The following is a 15,363-nucleotide window of genomic DNA, read 5'->3' as shown; positions in this document are numbered from 1 at the left end:
AACTGCTTTCAATTTTCTGCTTTATTATCCAGCTTTGAGTTTTATTCAAGTATTTGCTCAGGTGCAAACTTAGCTTTTTATCATTTGTATAGATAAAACTCTGTATTCTGCTCATTTTTTCCATGCTTCTGGTGTGGCATGTTGCTACTCTGTCGCTTCTGATGTGTTTCCTATTGTAAGTTAGTCATTATCAGATTGAGCTTAAAATTCAAAGTGTGAAAAAGTCTCAATATTAAAACAATTTTTTGGTCATATATAAGAAAGCAGCAAATCATTGAAGATATATGTAAATCAATTATAAGCAAAATTGAGGGCCTTTCAAAACGGGGGTTCAGATTTTGACTCTCCTGTTACTTAAGCTGTATATACTAGAGCAAATTTTCTAATTGACCCATTATTAATTTCTAAACTCTAAAATAGGAACAGGGATTCCTGCTTAAGAAGTAGTTTTGAGAATGAAATTACATAGTGTATTTCAATTGTTTCCACAATGTCCAGCATATGGTGAATACTATTCAATAAAGAGAGCCGCTACTATGCTTATTAGTACTAGTGTTTCCTTCAATGAAAGAATCTTTGTCAAGATGACTTCCAAGCAAGAGTGCTATCAAATGGTTCCTGGGCTTCTGCCTGAAAACCCAAATGGAAGCATCTTCTTTAACAAATGCTTCCCTTAATATTATTAACATTTTAGACAGTGTATAATAGAAGATGTTCCTCTATTAAATTGCTTTTGAGAACCTCTAGCAAGGGCTATTTTTTTCTGAAAACTAGATTAAAGACTCATTTTCCATTAATGTTGAGAGGCAAGGTTTTACATGAAATTAGGAGTAAGATTTATTAGTTACAAGTTCTGCAATCTCTTCCCTGGTGGCTCAGACAGTAAAGAATCTTCCTGTGATGCAGATACCTGGGTTAGGAAGATCCCCTAGAGAAGGCAATGGCTACCCATTTCCATATTCTTGCCTGGAGAATTCCATGGACAGAGGAGCCTGGCTAGCTACAGTGTATGGGGTGGCAAAGAGTCAGACATGACTGAGTAACTAACATACATACATACATCTGCAATCTCTTCACTGTGTAACCCTAACAAAACACATCATATTTTTATGTCCACTTTTCTACAAGAAGAAAATAATTTCTAAAACATTAAATTCTATAAGAAGAAGATATACTATTAAGATACAATATATGGGATTGTTACTGACTTCCTAGAAAGGGGTTTCCATGTATATCACTATGCAAACTTATGTTTGTTATGTAGTCATTGTTAAGTAGTCACGCTGTCACTGATTTCATCAATTTTGTTGTGTGCAGATAGTAAATTTCTACTAAAATCTCTGTACTATCTTTAGAGTCAGTATTTCTGACAGGGAAAGACTGTATTTAATTTCAGGGCATATGGATATTTGGGCTTCCCAGGTGGCACTAATAGTAAAGAATCCACCTGCCAATGTAGGAGATGCAAGTGACATGGGTTCAATCCCTCAGGTGGGAAGATCCTCTGGAGAAGGAAGTGTCAATCCACTCCAGTATTCTTTCCTGAGAAATCTCATGAACAGACGAGCCAGGAGAGCTACAGTCCCTGGGTTCACAAAAAGTCGGACAGGACTACTGAGCTACTCAGCACACGGATATTTAAATGGCTAAGGCTTTCCTCTAACACAGGATGGAACACCTGTTTTGTCTTACTGTAAATATTTGTATGGGAATTCTGAAAGAGAAGTAGGTTTAACACCACTTGTTTTCTCATCAACAGGACAGTTTTGGCACGTGACGGACTTCCACTTAGATCCTACTTACCACATCACGGGTGACTACACAAAAGTGTGCGCTTCCTCCAAAGGTGCAAAAGCCTCAGATCCTGGTCCTTTTGGAGATGTAATGTGTGATTCTCCTTATCGCCTCATTTTGTCAGCACTTGATTTCATTAAAAATTCAGGACAAAAAGTATCTTTTATGATATGGACAGGGTGAGTGATTATATAAATATCATATAGTTACTGAGTATGTATCTACAGTGTCCTAAGCTTCATTAGGATATTGAATTTCATAAGAAAATTTATTTACATTTTAAAAATTATTGGGGCTTAAAAAATACTAGATCAAATAAATCAGCATTATTAGGGATAAGAAAAACTTTCAAAGTCCCAGTTTTATTTGTTTAGAATACATCCTCTAGAAATATGTCCATATGAACTAAGAGATGAGTTTATAAATGGCTTTTTGTGCCATTGTCTCGAGCTGTTTATTAATGTGATAATAAGTCTTGGTTAAATAATCAAAAAACAAAAGTCAGCAATGGGAATTAACCTGTGATAGTGATTTTACAAACAGCATCTTCTGGTGGTGTAATTAACTAATTCTATTCATCATGACAGAGTGAAGAGGTCTGTATTTCCTGTACCCTCAGTAATGATCATGGCCTTATTTTAACTTATACGTTGTAACTCATTTAATCTTCACAATAGATATTGTTATTATTCTTCCCATTTTACAGATAAGGAAATGAAGGCACTGAGCATCTAAGTAACTTGCCCAAGTGCTCACAGCTATAAGAGGGCAAACCTGGTACTTTTGGCCCTGGAGTCTCTGCTTTTAATTACTAAGCATTTTTGCCTCTTATAAATCTTCAGTCAGGCAGCGAAGTAGGCTGACATTTTCAGTTTATCTTTTGTATTTCACAAGTTTTCTTTTTCTATAGGCTTCTCAGTGGAACAAAAATAAGTGCAAAGTAGTTTATCAACTCTTTATCATCTGTTGATTTATGGTAGAACTCGACAATGACAATACAGCAAAGCTTTACACAGGAGTCTAGTGACTTTTTATGGAAACTGATTTTGTTTTCTATGATTCTGTCTTCTTTTCAGAGATAGCCCACCTCATGTTCCAGTGCTTGAACTCTCAACAGACAAAGTCATAAATGTGATTGCTAATATCACAACCACTATCCAGAGTCTCTTTCCAAATCTCCAGGTTTTCCCTGCACTGGGTAATCATGACTACTGGCCACAGGTAAATTTGACCACAACTTCTGGAAATGCTTGAAGGATTTTTCCCATCAGTAGTGTCAAAATTTTGCAACTAACTGATTGATAATAGAGCATGGGAGCGGGGATCGTGGAGGTAGAGTGTGCTCTTAACACTAACCATCAAGGAAGGCAAGACACGTGGTTTGGGGACTTAAAACTGACTCTTAATAGTTCATAAAAAGTTATGTCCATAGTGAAGTTTTGGAAGCAGATTACTTAGTTCATGGGTTATTAATTGTGATTTCCTTCTTGTTCTTCCTCACTTTTTTTTTTTGAATAATTTTGTTCACTTTAATTTCCATGTTCAGGCTAGCATAAAAAGGTTAATGTTGACAAATGTTTACATGTTTTAGAATTTCTATTAGGCATACTAAGCTACTCATACTCTGATCTAAGCTGGATTGTGATTAAAAACAAAAGCATAGAGAATTGTCGTTAAGAACCAAGAAGGGAAGTCCACGTTCAAAATATAATTCAAGGCAGAGAGTATGTTCAGAATATTTTTAATGTCTGATACTGAGGAGTCATTTCCTAGGCAGGTTGATAAGAAGTCCAGTGGTCCCCAAGGAGAGAGCAGTCTGGAATTCTCATGGAGGAAGAAAGGACAAACTTTTTTCCCCCTCTACATTCCTTAGGATTATATAACAATAATGTATCCTGCTTGAGGACAGTCTTTGGAAAAAACCTTCTGGCTAATCCTGTTATCTTGAAATGTAAATTATGGGAGTAGGTCTAGTGAGGTCTTTACAACCTCCAGACATTCTTTTGATTCATTGTAATGACTAACTGGAGAGTATATAACTCCATTGCTAGCACTAGCAAGGGGGTACTTACTCTTTCTGCCCCCTTCTGATGCCTATGTCAGAAGCTTTCTCTATCCCTTTTATACTTTAATAAAACTCTATTGCACAAAAGCTCTGAGTGATCAAGCCTCATTTCTGGCCCCGGATTGAATTCCTCTCCTCCGGAGGCCAAGAATCCTGGCATCTTTTCATGGTTCAGCAACAACCTTTCAATACAACCTAGGCTTCAACCTCTATTAGAGTGGCTGTTTTAATAAACCGCCTGTGCATAGCAGTCGGGTAGCAGTTCTAGTAACAGGGATCTGCTGTAGCAGTGCAGAATCTTACATTTGTTCAGATTCAAGAGATCTTAGAGATTATTGCAGGGCTTGACAAACCAGGGCCTGTGGTCCAGATGTGGCCTGACAGTTGATTTTGTCAATAAAAGTTTTATTGGAACACAGCCATGGCTATTCTTTCTGTTTTACCTGTGGTTGCTTGTGTACTGTAACAGCAGAGAATAGTTACCATGTTAACTATATGACCCCGAAGCCTAAAGTATTATTATTTGACCCTGTATAGAAAAAGTTTGCTGACCCTTGGTCTAGATCAACTCTTTGGTTTATAAATGCGGAAACTGAGGCCCAGAAAAGTTAAGTTGCTTGTTGAAGTGCTCACAGTCAGTGGCAGAGCCCACATCCTGTATCTTTTGTGTTCAGTTAAACAAACATCCTTTCACAGGTCCTTTGCTCTTGCCAGGCTAACATATCAGCATTTCCTGAACATGATGTTTACTTTCATGTCTTTCTTTGTCTACGTTTTGCTTTGTGTTTAGAATATCTTTTCCATCTCATGTCAAAAGACTGCTTAATAAGGGTCTTGATTACATTAGTTAATTAATCTAAATACTGTGACTTTGAAAGTTGGCACTTTAGGATGAGCTTAAGTTTAGGTGACTTCCTGGGTCTGGCCTCCAGTCTTGAGATGAATAATACGTGAGTCTTGCTGACAGTCAGCCTCTCAACTAGTGGTCAGCTTTTGTTACTGTTGAAATGTGCGACCACACAGAGCAGAGGGTTGGAGGTGGACAAGCTCCAGGAATCAGAGATTACACACGTTGTTTTTATAAGCTTTAGGTGACAGACAGACTGCTTTAATGGAAAACCTGTGGGGTTTAGTGTCACATTTATTAGAATTTAAAAACCTGTTCTGCTTCTAATAGCTGAGCAACTTGAGTAATGCATGTAATTATCCCTGATCATTTGTAAACAAGAGCAGTAATGCTTACCTTGCAAAGTTTTTGGGAGAATTAGTGATGCTCAGTGGAAAGGGCATAGTTTCTTACCTGGCACATTATAAACCCGCAGTCAGTGGAATGGTGGTTTTGTAGCATGAAGCAGTGACACGGGACACGTGTTTCCTAACTCCTCTGAGGATTGGTTTCATTTTATTTTTATTTCTGCCTTCTTTTTGTGAAGCCAAATCATATAATAATTCAAAGATATAGGTACTATCCAGGTCTAAAATATATCCTATTACATGTACAACTAGGATAAATTGGGCAGCCTTTATACCTTAAACAGCTAATTCTTTCTTCTTTCTAGCTTGTGATCTTGTATCTAAAAATCTTCTTTCTACTATTCTGCCATCTTTCCTTCCATCCCAGTTTCAGGAATGTCAAATGTAACATGAAAGCTCGACAACAAATTCACCTAAAGGCTACTCATATCTGAGATCAAATTCTGGTGAATGTTAGTAACAAATAAATTGGATGTGTTATTTCTCCCATAAACATGTATATAAACATAGCTATATAAACATACAGATACAGACACAAGTTCCCACCCATTATGTCAGAAGTAGATATTCATACGGACAGCCCAAGAATTTCTTCCCATTGCCACTCAATGAAGCAGCCCAGGCCAGCATCCTCATGTACTCCTACACTGGCAAAGCTGGTGCCACCAAACTGTGGGTGGCGCCACCTCCCATTCTGCAATAGATAATTGGATATAAGAGTGATGGTAGAAGGACCTGGAATTTAGACCTAGCTCTGGAACTGACATTGTACAGGAGACAGGGATCAAGAAAATCCCCATGGAAAAGAAATGCAAAAAAGCAAAATGGCTGTCTGAGGAGGCCTTACAGATAGCTGGGAAGAGAAGAGAAGCGAAAAGCAAAGGAGAAAAGGAAAGATATTCCCATCTGAATGCAGAGTTCCAAAGAATAGCAAGGAGAGATAAGAAAACCTTCCTCAGCGATCAGTGCAAAGAAATAGAGGAAAACAACAGATTGGGAAAGACTAGAGATCTCTTCAAGAAAATTAGAGATACCAAAGGAACATTTCATGCAAAAATAGGCTCGATAAAGGACAGAAATGGTATGGACCTAACAGAAGCAGAAGATATTAAGAAGAGGTGGCAAGAATACACAGAAGAACTGTACAAAAAAGATCTTCACAACCCAGATAATCACGATGGTGTGATCACTCACCTAGAGCCAGACATCCTGGAATGTGAAGTCAAGTGGGCCTTAGAAAGCATCACTACGAACAAAGGTGATGGAATTCCGGTTGAGCTATTTCAAATCCTCAAAGGTGATGCTGTGAAAGTGCTGCACTCGATATGCCAGCAAATCTGGAAAACTCAGCAGTGGCCACAGGACTGGAAAAGGTCAGTCTTCGTTCCAATCCCAAAGAAAGGCAATGCCAAAGAATGCTCAAACTACCGCACAATTGCACTCATCTCACATGCTAGTAAAGTAATGCTCAAAATTCTCCAAGCCAGGCTTCAGCAATACGTGAACCGTGAACTTCCAGATGTTCAAGCTGGTTTTAGAAAAGGCAGAGGAACCAGAGATCAAATTGCCAATATCCGTTGGATCATCGAAAAAGCAAGAGAGTTCCAGAAAAACATCTACTTCTGCTTTATTGACTATGCCAAAGCCTTTGACTGTGTGGATCACAATAAACTGTGGAAAATTCTGAAAGAGATGGGAATACCAGACCATCTGACCTGTCTCTTGAGAAACCTGTATGCAGGTCAGGAAGCAACAGTTAGAACTGGACATGGAACAACAGACTGGTTCCAAATAGAAAAAGGAGTATGTCAAGGCTGTATATTGTCACCCTGCTTATTTAACTTATACGCAGAGTACATCATGAGAAACGCTGGGCTGGAAGAAACACAAGCTGGAATCAAGATTGCCGGGAGAAATATCAATAACCTCAGATATGCGGATGACACCACACTTATGGCAGAAAGTGAAGAGGAACTAAAGAGCCTCTTGATGAAGGTGAAAGAAGAGAGTGAAAAAGTTGGCTTAAAGCTCAATGTTCAGAAAACTAAGATCATGGCATCTGGTCCCATCACTCAATGGGAAATATATGGGGAAACAGTGGAAACAGTGTCAGACTTTATTTTTTTGGGCTCCAAAATCACTGCTGATGGTGATTGCAGCCATGAAATTAAAAGACGCTTACTCCTTGGAAGGAAGGTTGTGGCCAACCTAGATAGCATATTTAAAAGCAGAGACATTACTTTGCCAACAAAAGTCCGTCTAGTCAAGGCTATGGTTTTTCCAGTGGTCATGTATGGATGTGAGAGTTGGACGGTAAAGAAAGCTGAGTGCCGAAGAATTGATGCTTTTGAACTGTGGTGTTGGAGAAGACTCTTGAGAGTCCCTTGGACTGCAAGGAGATCCAATCAATCCATCCTAAAAGAGATCAGTCCTGGGTGTTCATTGGAAGGTCTGATGTTGAGGCTGAAACTCCAATACTTTGGCCACCTCATGCAAAGGGTTGACTCATTGGAAAAGACCCTAATGCTGGGTAGGATTGGGGGCGGGAGGAGAAGGGGACGACAGAGGATGAGATGGTTGGATGGCATCACCGACTCGATGGACATGGGTTTGGGTAGACTCCGAGAGTTGATGATGGACAGAGAGGCCTGGCGTGCTGCAATTCATGGGGTCGCAAAGAGTTGGACACGACTGAGTGACTGAACTGAACTGAACTGAACTGAAACTGACAAGCTCTCCCTGAATAAATCACTTAACTCTGGTGCTCATATTTCTCATGTTTAAAGTAGAGAGAAAAGTCTAGGGTAATGTTTATATAATTTTGATTCTACATGACTATGCCAGTATCTTGGCATCCATCCTGAAGTAAACAAATGGCTAAAATGTTAGGTTTTTTATGATGATGATGCTTACCAATGTTTGATTAGGATTTAGATTGGGCAAAGCCACTGTGTAACTTTCAGACAGATCACTCCGATCTCTGACACAAACTGAAAATATACTTTGAATAATTAGTTTCAGTTAAAAGAAGTCATTTACTTATAACTTGCCCTGAATATATTTATATTTTAATCACGTACTAGGCATATGTATTAGGAACTAATGTGACTTGAATGTCATTTTTAAAAAGGTAAAGCATTTTAATTAATGATGTCAGTGAAACTCCTTTTAGGAAATAGGTTTAGGTCACCAATATGCAGAGGGAAATGAATAAAGTGAAGAAAATGGCTTCAGTTTTTTAGTATAATTTTTTGAAAAGAAAATAGAAATAATCACTCAATTTCACGAATGATTTCTGGGTTTTTATTCAGTATCTATTTTCTTGAAGCTTTATTTTTCTTGCCTAGAGCTTAAGTCACCGTAAGGATTCTTTAATAATGATATGATAAAGTAGGATGATAAAAATACTGTATAATATATTATACATATAATATTTAGAAAATCAAAATGATATGATTTAGGCTGACATAAAGAGTTGTTGTTATTGTTTAGTCACTAAGCCATGTCTGACTCTTTGCGACCTCATGGACGGCAGCACGCCAGGCTTCCCTGTCCTTCACTCTCTCCCAGAGTTAGCTCAAATGCATTCCATTGAGTCGTGATGCTATTTATCTCATCCTTTGCCACCCTCTTCTCCTTTTGGCTTCAATCTTTCCCAGCATCAGGGTCTTTTCCAGTGAGTCGGCTCTTTGCATCAGGTGGCCAAAGTATCAGAGCTTCAGCTTCAGCATCAGTCTTTCCATTGAATATTCAGGGTTGACATAAAGAGACTCCAAATCAAAAACATGTGGTTATAAGTCTTCTTTCAAGAAGTTAAAATACTTTATACTAGTGTTAACATTTCAGAGGACTTTGTTTAATTCTGAAATCATGACGTTTTCTCCATTTCCTAGGCATGCTACACCAGAACTTATGTTTTCAGGTGCAAACTTGCCCTAAGTGTCTAATGAGCACACTCCCACATCCATTTTGTACTCCAGTTATGCCAAAACAAGGGCTTTTTTCTGTATATGGCACTGTGTTGGTGTCTGGGCCATTGTTCTTGCTTTGATCCCCTTTCTTGTCAACTTGATGAAATCATTCTTCAAGGTCTGGTTCAAATGGTCTTCTCACTCTCCCTGCTGACTCTCTAGGCCAGCCTTGATTATTCTTGTTTCTCCACTCACAGGATCCTTGTGATGGTTCCCAGCACATTGTCTTATAGATGACTGGTTGCATTTTGTCCTCTGTCTCCCCAGCAAAGCCATTAATTCCTTGAAAAATTAAGTATATCTAGTATTCCTGCATCTCCAGATGCCTCCTGTAGTAGTAATCGCTCAAGTCATGTTTAAATTAATTCATCCATGTATCTTCAGAGTTTCAATGTTGGGTTATATTGTTTGTGGCCAGGATCAACTGCCTGTAGTCACCAGCAAAGTGTACAATGCTGTAGCAAACCTCTGGAAAGCATGGCTGACTGAAGAAGCTATTACTACTTTAAGGAGAGGTAAGTGAAAGATTTACTCAGCTTTATTTTGTTTCTGTTTTTATTCAGTTACTATTGTTTAGATTTAGATATTTAGTGTTTGCTTGGGTGTGCCAATTCTGAAGTCTCTGTGCCCAATTCTCCTAGAGGCCTTACCGTGTTTGAAAGCCAAGGAGTGGCATGGATGGCGAGTGGGCCAAGGTCCCGGTGGCTGACTCTGAAAGGGCCATGACACCAAGGTCCCAGTGGCTGACTCTGAAAGGGCCATGACAGCAGGGTTCTGTCACCACTGGCTCATAGCTGTGAGTGGGGTTATGCGTTTAAGCCCCGTCTCACCTGAGAGTCTGGCAGCTTTGATTTATCTGCTATGGTTTCTCCAGTGTTTTCTGGCAAGATCCACATGTGTTCCCATTCTTTAGATTTTAGATTTCATAGTATCTCTTATCTTAATTCCCCAAACATACAAAAGTAGAAGTTGATTTCTTAATCGTTCCTTTGTAAAAATCAATACCTCATTGCCTAGTTATCTTTTCATGAGAATGTTAAACACAACTGTTGTGACCTCAGTATGTGAAAGTGGCAGCACTGGACTTGACACGGTAAGTGTTTGTTAAATCTGATTCTTATCCAGTGACAGCCTATTTAAGTGCAAATGAAGCAATGAGAAATAAGTATAACCTTCCTAAATGGATTGTAAACCTTAATTAAGATTTTTGCTTTCACAGTGTCTATGTATCTGTGTATTATTTTATTAATAGAATGTGTTTCAAATTTGTTTTTATAGGTGGCTTTTATACACAGAAAGTTTCAACTAATCCGAAACTTCGGATCATCAGTCTCAACACGAACTTATACTATGGCCCAAATTCCATGACCCTAAATCAAACTGATCCAGCAAATCAATTTGAATGGCTAGAAAATACACTGAACATCTCTCAGCAAAATAAAGAGAAGGTAGATGCCATAGACCAGCATCACTGGGGATAAACAGAGGGTTACACTTGTGAATTTATTAAACTTGCAAGGGGTCAGGTATTAATAAAAGTATTAAAATTTAAAGATGTTCTTGCATGAAACAGTTTATGATTTGCTCTGTTGTTGATGCTAGTTTTGTTTTATTTTGCTCTAAGGCTTGATAGATATTGAAAAAAATTTTTCGAGCAAGGTCACAGTTCAGTTCAGTTCAGTCGCTCAGTCGTGACCCCATGGACTGCAGCATGGTCACAGTTACCTAATATCATAATGTCCAGGGGATCTTCCCAACTCAGGGATCAAACCCACGTCTCTCATGTCTCCTGCATTGGCAGGGGGGTTCTTTACCACTAGCGCCACCTGGGAAGACTATTGTATCATAAACCATGCAGTTTAAATAGACAAGTATAAATTTAAGACCATTAATAGTTTCATAATTTCTCCTTTTTTGATAAATGAGTAGGAGAGATGGTATATTTGTTTCTAAAATTTAATTAATGTACTTTCAATCTTGGGTATCTAGATGTCTTTTTGTTATGATAAATGTGTGGAAAGAAATCCCATCAGTCCTCTTTGTGTTTCTCTCTCCAGGTGTACATCATAGCTCATGTTCCAGTGGGGTATCTGCCTTTTGCAAGGGGCATCCCAGCAATGAGAAAATACCATAATGAGAAATTGATAGACATTTTTAGAAAATACAGTGACATCATTGCAGGACAATTTTATGGACATACTCACAGAGATAGTATTATGGTTCTTTCAGATAAAAAAGGTAATAGAATGTTCTATTTGTATCTATTTTGCTACACAAAATAGTGAATATTAACTTTTACTGATCCAGTAAATTTAAAGTTTATTAAATCTACTTGCCAGCACTAGCTTATTCTGAGTTACCTTCAACGAATATGTATATAGCTTTATAGTATGTATGACTATATCTAGTCTAGCTGCTGGACTTCTTAACTCCCCAAAGCCATCACCATTTGATCACTGTTGACACAAAAGCCTCTGAAACCTTCAGCTCACTCAAATGTTCTTTTAGGTCTGAAAGTTTAGAGAAGCACTGTTTTTGTTTCACCTGTGAGACTCAAGTTCTTTCTTTCTTTTTTTATGATTCATTTATTTTTAATTGGAGGCTAATTACAATATTGTGGTGGGTTTTGCCATACTTTTTTAAAAAATTTATCTATTTTTGACTGCGCTGGGTCTTTGTTGCTGTGCGCGGGCTTTCTCTGGTTGTGGGTAGTGGGGGCTACTCTCCAGCTGTGGTGCGCATGCTTCTCATCTCCTGTTGGGGAGTACAGACCCTAGGGTGTGCGGACTTCGGTAGTTATGGCACACAGGCATAGTTGTCCCACAGCATGTGGAATCTTCCTGGACCAGAGATCGAACCCGTGTCCCCTGCATTTGCAGGTGGATGGATTCTTCACCACTGGACCACCAGGGAAGTCCTCAGGTTTCTTTTGCTATGACTAGTTTTACTTAGAATTTAAAGAGCAAAGCACAGTTTACTGTGGTTCAAAATAAAATATATTAAGCTCTTAACTTTTAAGTGGTTACCAACATGGCCATGTACTCAGCATTAAAAGAAAAAACAGAAGGAGCAGTTGCATTAAATAAGACAATGATTATCTATCTATTCTTAAAGATAATTTCTGTATGAGGGTGGAAAACTGAGAGTTAACAAAATAGAAGTTTTGATTTTTTAGTAGTCAGCCAGGAGAAAAATCAATATATATATATTCCAGTAATTGGAGAACATTTTTGAAATGTTTTGCCTTTTTCATCTAGGATGACTGGGCTTGGTAAAAATGACCATTTTTCAGCCTTTGATAGCTTTTTCACTCAGAAAGAAATTTAGTTCTATGATAGATATAAAACATGGTGACACTTTAATCAAATTCTTATTATGTAATTATTGGAATATTTTCATAGGTGGAGTACAAAAAAACTAGCTTTGTATTTTTCATGTGTGTGTACTTGTAAAGTTGGATATTTTTATTATGAAAAATTTCAAATATATATAAAGGCAGAGAGAACCTCTGTGTACCATCACTTATATTCAAATATCTACCAAGATTTGTTTTACCCATGATTCTTTTTTTTGAGGTATTTGAAAGTAAATCTCAAACATTAAATGTAGTTCAACACCATATGCTTCACACATTGCTAAAATATATGGATAACTTGAAAGAAAGAAAGTGAAGTCGCTCAGTCGTGTCCGACTCTTTGCGACCCCATGGACTGTAGCCTACCAGGCTCCTCAGTCCATAGAATTTTCCAGGCAAGAGTACTGGAGTGGGTTGCCATTTCCTTCTCCAGGGGATCTTCCCAACCCAGGGATCGAACCCGGGTCTCCTGCATTGCAGGCAGACACTTTACCGTCTGAGCTACCAGGGAAGTATAACATTTTATTATACTTAACATAATCATACTTCCATTAACTTAACTAACAGAACCCACAATAATTCTTTTAATCTCTTCATAATAAAACTTTCCCTGTTTTCTCAAAAGTGTCTCTTTACTGTTGTCTCAAATCAGGATCCATCAAGCATCACGCGTTATTTGGCTATTAAGACTGTTAACTTCTTAATCTGAAACTTTTCATATTTTTAATATTATTAAGCTCAATTGTTAGAAATACATATATTTATGTACATATGTTTTGTCCAGGAAATCCAGTAAACTCTTTGTTCGTGGCTCCTGCTGTTACTCCAGTGAGAAGTGTTTTAGAGAGACTGACCAACAATCCTGGTGTCAGACTATTTCAGTATGATCCTCGTGATTATAAATTATTGGTAAGTTGGTGTAACTTTTAGAACTGACTTCATATTTTTGCATGTCTATGTAGTTTTTATCAGTTTAGTTGAATGTTTTCAACACAGCTACTATAAGTTGTACCTTATGTTGAAATCTACAGATGCCTTCTTTTTTGTGTTTTGAATATCGGCTTTGTATCAATTCAGCTTCAAAAGGCTAGGCATTTAGTTTATGAATACTGTCCCTTTCAACAAATATGTAATTTGAAAAGAATTTCTCAGTTAAAGTCTCTACTGATGTAACTGTAGTTTTCTCGCAGGTAAATTTAGTAAGCAATAGTTCTATTATTCCCTGGAGCATGTTTTTACAAAAAACAATAGTGCAGGAGAAATCTGATTTTAATCCATAAGCATTAAATTAAGAAAGATAATATAATAACTGACTGATAACCATAGTCCAAATGAAATTTTTTATTAGTTGCCTGTTTTTAGATCTGAAACTCATGTGTATGTGTGTACATTGACATAGAAAGATGTATCTGCTATAATACTATATCATTTTTAAAGTGCAAAATAGTTTGTATAGTTTGATTTCATTTTACGAAAAAATGAAAAAGAGTAAAAAGAAATTAAATACCTATATTTCTTTTGTACATGCAGTCTGGAACAGCTTACGTACACTGGAGTGCTGGTAAACGTTTAGTAGCTGGCTCACTGGGGGGTGGAAGGTGCTTTGTTTTGTAGTGTTTGCCAATTTCCATGGCATAAATACTCCCAAAATGGCCAATTTCAAGCTGCCGTAATGATATAAACTTAACTTGCAAGTTTCCTGAAAATTTGACAGCCAGCATTTGTGGGCTTGTACAAGCCACCTGCTGCGTATAACTGATTTATAGACAGTTGTTAGCAGTGGTTACTTCTGAGGTGTATGAACTGAAGGCTTTTTATTCTGTTTATCTCTCTGTATAGTTGGATTATTTTCTATTATGTTCTTTCATTATATTTTACATGAACAAAACAATATAGATTTTTCTATCGGGACTCTTTTTCCTTAAAAGTGATTCTCAGTTTTTAAAATGACTTCACTTTAAAATTAAGAAGGTCACATAAATCCTAATAAGAACTCTACTTGCTATGCAGTACGTTATATGCCAAAATATGAACCAGGCTTTATTACTCTTTTTAACTATTTTTTAACTATAGGATATGCTGCAGTATTACTTGAACCTGACAGATGCTAATCTAAAGGGAGAATCCAATTGGAAGCTGGAGTATAACCTGACCCAGGCCTATGACATTGAAGATTTGCAGCCAAAAAGTTTGTATAAGTTAGCTAAACAATTTGCAATCCAAGAGAGTAAACAGTTCATAAAATACTACAAATACTTCTTTGTGAGTTACGACAACAGTGTAATTTGTCAGGGGAAATGTAAGATCCTTCAGATTTGTGCAATTATGAATCTTGATGTTATTTCTTATACAGATTGCTTCAGACAATATCATATGAAGCACAGTCTGTAATATTTCACAGTTTGTTCTCTTTGATAATGAAATGATGCTCTGCTTCTGAGATCAGTTTGTGGAAATTGTTATGCAAATCTTTGTGAGTTACTGAGTGGGCAGGAATAATTCCTGTCTTTGCTTTTTTATGATGCAAAAATGTAGCACTCTCAATTTTTATTATATCAAATGTATTTAAACTGCCCATTACTAGAATGATGTTTGAATGTAAATACCCTATCTTCCAGGACTTCCTAGGTGGCTCAGTGGTAAAGAACCTGCCTGCCAATGCCAATGCAGGAGACTCAGGAGATGCAGGTTCAATCCCTGGGTCAGGAAGTTCTCCTGGAGTAGGAGATAGCAACCTGCTCCAGTATTCTTGCTTGAAAATTCCATGGACAGAGGAGCTTGGTGAGCTACAGTCCATGGGGTCCCAAAGAGTGGGATACAACTGAGCACACACTCACCCTGTCTTCCAGTTTGTATAATTGTACCTAATTTGTACGCTTGTTGAAATTGTCATTTATACAATAAAACAAATTATTTTTCCTTAA

The 15,363-nt window shown here is 37.5% G+C and overlaps 1 protein-coding gene across 4 annotated transcripts in view; it reads left to right on the top strand.

The window, feature by feature from the left end:
* SMPDL3A (sphingomyelin phosphodiesterase acid like 3A) overlaps positions 1–15,363 on the top strand; it is a 19,861-nt gene extending 4,498 nt beyond the window's left edge. For all 4 annotated transcript variants that reach the window (XM_081529395.1, XM_081529394.1, XM_081529393.1 and 1 more), the window contains exons 2-8: positions 1,760–1,973; positions 2,871–3,015; positions 9,503–9,599; positions 10,363–10,532; positions 11,142–11,322; positions 13,224–13,348; positions 14,513–15,363. In XM_081529395.1, the coding sequence (XP_081385521.1) occupies positions 1,885–1,973; positions 2,871–3,015; positions 9,503–9,599; positions 10,363–10,532; positions 11,142–11,322; positions 13,224–13,348; positions 14,513–14,830 (1,125 nt within the window). In that variant the 5' untranslated portion in view covers positions 1,760–1,884 and the 3' untranslated portion in view covers positions 14,831–15,363. The remainder of the gene's footprint in view (positions 1–1,759; positions 1,974–2,870; positions 3,016–9,502; positions 9,600–10,362; positions 10,533–11,141; positions 11,323–13,223; positions 13,349–14,512) is intronic.

The sequence above is a fragment of the Giraffa tippelskirchi genome, chromosome 9 (assembly GCF_054371585.1).
Source record: "Giraffa tippelskirchi isolate mGirTip1 chromosome 9, T2T-mGirTip1v1.2.pri, whole genome shotgun sequence".
Classification (NCBI taxonomy): Eukaryota; Metazoa; Chordata; class Mammalia; order Artiodactyla; family Giraffidae; genus Giraffa; species Giraffa tippelskirchi.
Note: the sequence above shows the minus strand (reverse complement) of the source record. Positions and strands in the feature narration are given on the sequence as shown.